The 9747-nt window shown below is 34.1% G+C and overlaps 1 protein-coding gene across 2 annotated transcripts; it reads left to right on the top strand.

Moving 5' to 3' along the window:
• The first annotated feature begins 436 nt into the window (after positions 1-436).
• LOC149393041 (vacuole membrane protein KMS1-like) lies at positions 437-4658 on the top strand. 2 transcript variants are annotated; one of them, XM_089617294.1, is made up of 9 exons: positions 437-555; positions 741-847; positions 1301-1512; positions 2061-2139; positions 2241-2540; positions 3396-3550; positions 3673-3789; positions 3882-4055; positions 4135-4658. In XM_089617294.1, the coding sequence occupies exons 2-9, from the start codon at positions 769-771 to the stop codon at positions 4288-4290; spliced, it is 1272 nt and encodes a 423-aa protein (XP_089473420.1). In that variant the 5' UTR covers positions 437-555; positions 741-768; the 3' UTR covers positions 4291-4658. The 2 variants fall into 2 exon arrangements, with proteins under 2 accessions (XP_089473420.1, XP_089473419.1); XM_089617293.1 differs by lacking the exon at positions 437-555 and having other exon boundaries at positions 598-847.
• Positions 4659-9747: the final 5089 nt, after the last annotated feature.

Here is a 9747-nt window from a genome sequence, read left to right as displayed (position 1 = left end):
ATTATTCATCCTCTTCTATAATAGGAATAAGATGTAGTATACGTGGCGTATTCCAATCATACATGTCTAAATCCCACTTAGTTATTACATCATTAGCGTTGCATTATAGGCATGTAGTGAACATTGAGAAATAAACAACTCAGCATATCTACATTGAGAATCCATTAAATTATTTCGATAATGACAAAATCTGTTGAATATACCTACCAATTATGTGTTATTTCAAAAATCAAGTAACTGAAATTCAAATAGATGAATATACATCATTACTTATCTACAAATATATCAACAAAGTTAACTTAAAATTTAATCAAGAGCAAAATATACATATATATATATACATATATATATATATATATATATATATATATATATGTATGTATGGCTATTTTAAGTTTTTCTCTTTCTTTTTATTTCGCTTTCGAATCTCTTTTGGTAATCATTTCATATATATCAAGGGAAAAAAAAAACATCACCGCAGAGAGAGAGAGAGAGAACTTAAAAGGCTTCATTTGCGGACCTTGAAGCAAGCCCTCCAAAAAAAAAAACAAAGAGGTTGTTCTTTCTCTTCTAAATTTCGATAATTTTCAGATCTGATTGTCTTTGTCCGTTAATTTTTTCAATACCAAGTCAAAACTTTTCGATTCCTCATCGATCCATCATATTCTTTATATCTTGGTTTTAAATAATAATAAAAAAAAATTAATGGATAAACAATAACGCCTGTGATCTATTTGTAGTTCCTCGGCGACCTTTGTGAGCCTATCAATGGGTTCACAAAAGAGGAAGAGTTCTCCATCACCACCATCTTCTTCTTCTTCTCGAGCATCAGAAATGTCAATATCAGGCAAGTTTCTCCAGAGATTTCTCGTCTATTATTCAATTTTCTCTGTGTAATGTTAAAGAACAATCCTCAGATTTCGTTTTTTTATGCGATTGTATTGTGCTGATCTGAACCTATGTAGTTTATGATGTTAAGGCTGATAAATAAATCAAATCTTTGATTTTTCTTATCTATTGGAAATTATCTTATTTGAGTGTTGGGCATAACCTAGAAATACTAGATTAATGGTGGTTTTGAAGTGAAGTATAACCTTATCGCTTTGGATGATCTCATTCTCACCCAAACCAATCCTCCAAAATATTATTCAAAGGAAATGAGAATACATTTCTGGGGATTGTATCATCAAGTCCTGTCTGTTCAGAGGCGATTCGGAAACGCTACAAATAATTTTTTTGACCTAACTCATTGGAAATTCGATTCTGATGAAAAAGCTTGTGTGTCGTTTTCATGGTGCAGCGGTTCGTGAGAAGCATCAAAATGATCTCGATAGTTTGACACTTTCATCGCACCCTTTCAAAACTGTGAAGTACTTTGTCTTGGCTGTGATTCTCTATATAACACGCACCACATCGTATTTGTTAGCAAAAGGTGGTTGGCTTATGCTTTTGAGTGCCGTGGCTATGGCCGTCGGAATTCTTCTCATGACCATCGACGGATCCCACGAAAAGGTAGTCAAACCTTTCTAATAAATATATATATATATATATATTTTAAAATATGTTGCTGAAAATAGTTTTGAAGAATATTTGAATTTCTATGGGGATGATGATCATATGCTTATTAAACTATAATGCCATCAAGAGTTGAAATTTTCTTTAACATTGTTCTTATTGTTGGTCCATTAGATGTGATATTGGGATATTAGATATAGTGGAAGTATAATAATGTGAGAATAGAAGAATTAGAAGTTGTATTAGTCTATAAATAGGGAGATATGAGAAAAAATTGGTGTTGGGAGAGCCAAAGGGTGTCTCAAATTACTTGGATTTGCCATTGTTTAATCGAAGAGCTCTCAGATATCCAAATTACATCTTTTATTAATCTTTCTTTCCATTTAGTTGCAAATTTGATTACCAAAAGTCCCAAGAATGTACTTCATCATCTTAAAAATAAAAATAAAAAGAATAAGCTTTTTACCCGCTCTGTCAATGATGAGGAATCCATGGATATCACTATTGTGCACTTTTTCCTCGATTAATTGGTGGTTATTTCTTAGAGCGTCGAGGAGCTTGTAAAATATTTTCGGTTCGGGCTATGGTGGACGGCCCTCGGAGTTGCATCATCAATCGGTCTCGGTAAGTGAAAAGCTCGTCGAGATTCTAAACCCGATACAAATTTTGTACCCCTCGGCGTTCGTTTAAAAAAAGTGCGCAAATCTTTTTTTCGCTCGCTTCAGGATCGGGATTGCACACGTTTGTCCTGTATCTCGGCCCACACATCGCTCTCTTCACCCTAAAGGCAATGCAGTGCGGCCGAGTGGACTTGAAAAGCGCTCCTTACGATACGATACAGCTGAAAAGTGTTCCCTCGTGGCTTGATAAAGACTGCTCCGAATTCGGGCCCCCGATTTTCCCACTGGTCCATGGTTTGCGGGTCCCACTCAGCAGCATATTGCCTAATGTCCAGATAGAAGCGGTTCTTTGGGGCATCGGGACAGCAATCGGGGAGCTTCCGCCGTATTTTATTTCAAGGGCAGGTATGCAAAAAAAAAAAAAAAAAATCTTCATTCTTCCGCATTCTCAAATTTTTTTTGTGTGTGTGCCGTGGAATTTCTTATTTTGACCGGAGTGGAGTTTTCCGTTCTGAAAGTGGCTGGATTTCTGGTCAAACCAGAATGGAACTTCCGTTTCCTTACTATTTGAAAAAAAAACATTCAAGAACTGAAATTACCGTCTAGTTTTAGAAAGAAAGAAAGAAAAAAAACAACCTGAATAGTGGCGGAAAGAACATAAATTCCGTTCTGCCACTGTTTGCAGAACTGTAATTAGCTGGCTCTGTTTCGCTACTGGAACGGAGGAGAATTCTGGTTCTCTTCTGCTCCAATTGCCCAGGTTTAGCCACGTGACCCTTCTAGAGACCTCGAGTTTTTTTTGGGTATTGGGCGAATCGAACCTGGGAAAGTGCTCAATATAAAAGCTAATATGTGAATAATAAAGGAAAAATGTCAATTTTACACAATCAGTAAACCATTTATTTCACAAGTATCTGCGTGTTCTTACAAAATTCCTCCTTCGGTCAACAATTTGCATTTACTTATTTGTTTGAATATTCCTTGGAATACTAAAATATACCCTTACTGATGAATAAAAGAAGAATACAAATTCTTTTATATATATTGGAGTGAGTTTTGTGATATGATGTCAAACCAAGGAGATGATTGCAACATTCCGTCAAACTGGGTTATATATTTGATATTTTCCCAACAAGAAATTATAGTGTATTCATTGAACATCTCTTGGCATACTTTTCTGTGTACTAAATTGGAGGATTTGGTTGTAAGATCTGCAACGCAATATCCTGACTTATTTTGATTTGGTACTTTTGTTATTAGCAAGCATTTCCGGTGAGAAAGTGGACGCCATGGAAGAATTTGATGACTCGAGCGAGGGCACCGGATTTTTCGCCACTCATCTCAACCGAATCAAGCGCTGGCTCGTCTCTCACTCACAACACATGAACTTCGGTACAATACTAGTACTTGCTTCGGTAAGTCTGGAGTTTTTTTTTCTTCATTATAGCCCTTTATTCATAAATCAGAATTATATGTTTAGTTGGAAGCTGCATTTAATAAATTTTTATTATTACTTAACTTGGAAATGTTAGTCCAGGTTCCAAATCCTCTATTCGATCTAGCCGGGATTATGTGCGGACAATTCGGAATCCCATTTTGGAAGTTTTTCCTCGCAACGTTGTTAGGGAAAGCCATCATCAAGACCCACATACAGGTTCGTTATGGTCACTCTCTCTCACACTATTCACACAAAACCACGTTGCAATCTCGTGAGAGAAAGAGTTTCGTTTTTTCCCTCTTCAACAGACCTTCTTCATCATCGGGGTTTGCAATAACCAACTCCTGAATTGGATAGAGAATGAATTGATTTGGGTTCTCAGCTTCATCCCGGGTCTAGCCTCGGCTCTCCCCAAAATCATCGCCAAAATCGACGCGGTCAAAGAGAAATACATGTCCCCCGCTCCCGTGTCTAACATCAAGGTACGCAATAACATTAATCTCCCAAAAAAAAACCCGGTGATCGTATTCGATGAACCTTTCTTATTTTTTTTTATTATAGGCGAAAAAGTGGGATTTCTCGTTCTCGTCGGTGTGGAGCACCGTGGTGTGGCTCATGCTGATGAACTTCTTCGTGAAGATCGTAAACGCGACGGCACAGAGGCATTTGAAGAAGCAACAGGACAGTGAAATCGCTGCGTTGACTAAAAAGTCATAGGCTTTATTATAGAACTACCATAATATGATCTATCCCTCTTTTTTTTCTTTTTTTTTTCTTAAATGTTATGGTATGATTTAGAGGCGTTTAGAGATTCTTAGATGGGTTTAATATATTTTTTTTATTAAATCACTAGGCATTATTGATCTTAGTCTCTCAGAAACCCCCAAATTTGAATTGGGACACAGAAAAAATGTGTCCTTTGTTAGAAGATTTGTATAGAAGGATCATCTTCAGAAGTGAGTGCAGTGATTGGTTAAACATTGCCGATTCTTGTGTAACTGTTTTCTAGTTGGAAAATTAATTCGGGGTATTTTTTATGTTTGTTTTTTTAATGTCGATTATTGTCGAAACATGACGACTGAATTCTTGATATTACTTTTTTTTATTTACGAAAAATCTATCACGGCATAAATCATCTCTCTTTCTTTCTTAGTCTCTGTCCTTGAGAAGTTTCCAAGTTATTTCTCTTTTTGTATAGATCAGTGATTCAGTAGTGCACGTAATTCCAAACAAAATCCTGGTTCAATTATTATTACCCCTAAATTCAGAGAAAAATGCAGCCAATGATTTTGAGTAATTTTTGTTTTTCACATATATTAGTACAATTAAAGTGCATGAAATTTTTTATGCAGTGAGTACATATAATTCCCCCCCCCCCCCCCTATGTTTCGTGAGCCTGTTATTTAAAAAAAATTAAAAATTAAAAATACCAGAAATACACTAAAAAAAGTCTGTTCTTATTGGTTAAAATTACCCTCTATATAATTTTATCATAATCTATCTCATAATTTCAACCGGTTAAAAGTGGAGTAAAAAATTGTTAAAAATTACCAAGTTAAAAAAAAAAATCGTTTAACTCGTACTCGTGTAAGTTTGGAATCAAATTACAAGTGAAAATCTTGAAACAATTAAAATGACCATCTAGTTGCTTTTGTAGTTTAGTAAAGGATAGTTGGCAGAACTTAGGTTGACCTTCTAGAAGTTGCTTTTAAATCTAAAAACAAATCAAAGGCAATTTAATATTCAATATTAAATTAAGTAGCCGCTAAACAAATGCTATTTAATATTTATTAGTCATAGTGGATGCGAAATGCATCATTCTGTATCAAGAGATTGGATTAATGAATCATTATATCAATTCTTTTAAGGAAGAAATAAACTATTTGAGATAAACATCATGAGTAACGTGATTGGGTTGTATTGGTATCAAAGTATCAACCAATATATTGTTATCTTCATGTAAGATTATACTACGTATTTATTTAACATCAACGACCCAACTATAAAAACTTAGTTGGAAAATGTCCAACCTGCGTCTTTATTTCTGTTTTTTTTTTAATCTTTAATGGAAGATAGACCTCCGGCCATTAAAGACTGAAATTCCGTTCTATTGGAAGTGGAATTTCCTGTTCCAAGACTATAAATTCCAAATCCATTAAAATGAAAAATAAAAAAGATAGTTTTTAATTCAATTTCATAATGGATTAAATTGTTAAAAAATTTAAGCTAGGCATTAAAACGAAAAAGTGGGATAGTGAAGAAGATTTAACGGAAATAAGTCTCGTTCAAACCTCTCCTAACAAATCCAAAGTGATAAATCTCGATAGAGGAAATAGTAGACTTTTCAAAGTTAAAACTATTAAACACAAATACAATTCTAATCTTCAATATTTACATTTGAGAAACCATATGTAAAAGCGTCCACGAGATCGATGTTGATGAATGACTTGAGCTCGTCTATCATGAAAAAGTTAATTTTTGTCAATTGTTACTGCCTCTAACGTTTCAGCGTTTAAACTACGTATCATATCATCGATAATGTAACTCAAGCTACTTAATACAGCTTCGAATTTAGCAGTCAAGACTAGGATACAGAGAATGTAACTCAAGCTACTTAATAGAAGTTTGAATTTAACAAGATAGGAAACATGTTTTTGTGTTGTCTCCACTACGCCAAAAGGTCAAGATTGTCTTGCCTCATGGAACAAACTTGTTGGAAGTTAAAGAGTGTGATCGCGTCGTGTTCCAACGATTTTTGTGATCTCAAGGATCTTGGCGATAAACTTGGAGATGAAACCAAACAACTATATAATGATGGAGTTGTTGAAACATGCTAGCACTTCTTGATTCATTGTCTGGTAAACTTGGCTTGGGTCGTGGTGTGATATTTTCCTAATAAGACCTAAAAGGAGAGAAGAATAAAAATCACGATCATAGTATGATCATGTGTAACTTATTATCACCAGTATAACATTTAATTATTGGGAAATGTTTCGAAAGTCCTCAAATTTAATCAGGGGTCTAAAATACATAAAGGCCATACAAAAAATAAATTTTACATATACCTTCATATTTGTTAAATTTTGCTTTCATGGCTACAATGCACGTTTCAAAAATTTTGAAATGGTTGGTTTGTTCAGCTATTTTTTAAACATAATGAATATCTAAATGAGCAGTTGGTATATTAATGGCAGATAATGTACAAGTTTCATCTAATTAAAAAGGTTGAGAAATTAAAAAAAAAAAAAGCTAGCCAAAAAATGTCCTTGTCATTTATCGTACCGTAACTCAAATGCCTTCCATATGATACGATCACACCTCATAATAACCTAGAGACAAAGAAGTTGGAAACATTAAATATGTTGAATTTCACCTAATCCTATGGTCAAGATAGAAGGTCATCTTTGTATGGCCATTGAGTAAAAAACTCCTCTAAAGCTCATCTACTCTAGTGTTTGAAATATTGATCCATAAAAAGATATCTTTAATTTTTGTAATATATTGGTCGAAGGTTTTAGATCCTGCTTTGACTATTAGCTTTATAATATGCGAAGTTTTTCATCACAAAGTATCTATCATTTCAAGCTTGTAATCATGGTATCACCACTCGTGACATTGTCTAAGGTTATGAAAATGATTCTATCTCGTAAATGTCAATCTTCTATTGTGACTAATAAGATTGCTAGGATGGCATCACCCGTGTGACTCCTCTCTATTCTTCTAAAATCTATGATCATATTGATTAAAATTTCAAGTCTTGTCTATGTTCAGAAATAACACACTCATAAAATCCATATTTGAATTTGCCAACCATGTGTTAAAGGTTGACGCCACATTAAGCGACACCGACATGAAAATGGGTTTCTTTGTAATGTTTTTCTAGAAATGATTTGAATTGCAAGTACTAAATAATGCATAAATTTTAGAAAACCTTCGGATTCTACATGACTAAATGGTTGGTGGGTTGAAATAATGTATTGAACTATTTGTCTCTTAAGTTCTACGGGATCTAATGTACTTAGTTGGTTGAAGTTGAAGAGTAAAATTCAAAGAACATCTTGTAGTGGTAGGAGGAAGTCCCTTGTTCGTCGTTGCTAACCCTCGGGATTTTTCCACACGTCGTATATTTACCAGTTCAGTCCGTCCCTTTGCCAATTTCTGCAAGAAAATCCTATATCTTTGATCAAGATATGTTTTGGTGGTCATGATGGTGGTACAATTACGTTTGGAGGTTCATCTTCTTATGGTGGTGGTGAGTCTTTTTGTGGTTGTGGAGTTGGAGGTAGTGTTGGTGAGTCCTCTTGTTGTTGGCTTTGGATATTTTGGTATTGCATTTGATATACTAGGATGGGGTCTTATTTGAGGTTGTGGTTTTCTGTTACAAGAATATTGTGATTGTAAGTGATACGAGGTTGTTGTGTATAATTGGGTTTCGGTTTGATTGAACGACGGAGGCTCATAGGAGGGTGATGAAGGTAGGGTTCGAGTCATATTTGCTGTTTTCAAAATTTGAAATTGAGACAAATCTAATTAATTTTGGGGAAATTGGTTAGTAGGAGAGGCAAGATTTTGTTGTGTATTCTCGGGCGGTGGAGGCGTCTTAGAAGAAGTTTGACGAGATAATATGTTTTTTTTGAAGGAGACGAGATTATAACTTGGACGAGAAGAAAACATTTTCAAAATATATACTATAAATTATAAATCATAACTATATATTATGAATATAAACAAAAAATAAAAGCTATATATTATAAATATAAATATAAATTAAGACTATATTATAAATATAAACTCTAAACTAATACTGTATATCATAAGCCAAAACTATTCATTATAGACAAAAGTATATGCTACAATTATAAAGATAACTATAATTGTAGGAGAGCTTGAGTGGATTTGAGAGTTCGAGATAAAAATAGATTGATTTACGAGGAAAAAGAGTGGAATGAGACAGTATTTATATGATTGAGGATTAAAAATTAATCTGTTTAAAAACATGTCGAGCCCCAATGGGCAATAAATGCTAGTTTTCTAGGCTGTTAGATGTCTAGCGGTTCGCTTAAAAAAAAGTAAAAAATTTAGTCTTTATAAAAATAACCGGAAGGAATGCCTTTCAACTATTTTCACTTCCGGTTCCCTAATAGAACCGGAAGTTCAATACCATTTGCTGATGGCAAAAATGTATATCATGGAACCTGAACTCCGCTTTCTTCTGGTTCCGATGACCAGATTTATTTTAGATTAACTTCAACCGTTACATCTCACGCACTCTTCAAAGGACCTTTGTCGTACCGCGATGAACTTTTATTTGTATATTTTCATTTGTTCGGAGTCTATATATTGTACTTTTTCATAAACTATGTACAATTTTTTTTTCTTCATGTTTGGATTGAATTAGAGACGGATTATCTATCTTCCACCATCTCCTTACTAGACTACTATTAGAATTTTTTTCATGTACAATTGAAAAACTTTTTTCTTAATGATTAATAGTCACAGTTGTTTGAATCTTTTCATCAACAAATTTATTGTATTTTGCTCAAAATTTATTATGTCTCCCATTCTTTTACATGTCGTATGTCTGCATAGATCCTTGATTAGATTTCATCCGACCTAGACTTTTAAATGTGTCTTGTATCAAAATATTGTTCACTTGTATTTATTACTAACAGAATATGAGAGAGAGAGAGAGAGAGATTCAGAGGTGGTTATAACTGTTTGTATGAATGACTGAATGAGTACAGTTACAACACGCTGAGTATATAAATACTGACTTGAGCTTAATGCACAGCCGTTCATCTGTAACTAACAACAATCTAACGGTTGTACGATATACTCTAATACACTCCCTCAAACTAAACATGAGTTGTCATGTTGAGTTTGGAGCTTAGAAACGCAAACTGGGGTATCGTCAATGGCTTGGTAAACATATCTGCCACCTGTTCTGTGGTCGGCACATAACGTACTTCAACAACCTTTTGAGCCACTTTTTCTCTGATGAAATTGTTGGTGGATCGGGCTCGCATCGGACACGAACGATCGCTCCGATGCGAATCTTTTAATATGATTCCACCATATAACCATATTAATGCGGAAAAATAATTAATTACACTGATCATAAGCTAATTAAATTATGGTTATAATTAACAAGATCTAGTTATGTTTAATTAATTT

Source organism: Urtica dioica, chromosome 6, assembly GCF_054948205.1.
Source record: "Urtica dioica subsp. dioica isolate 48M chromosome 6, U.dioica_male_clone48M_v1_H2, whole genome shotgun sequence".
Classification (NCBI taxonomy): Eukaryota; Viridiplantae; Streptophyta; class Magnoliopsida; order Rosales; family Urticaceae; genus Urtica; species Urtica dioica.
Note: the sequence above shows the minus strand (reverse complement) of the source record. Positions and strands in the feature narration are given on the sequence as shown.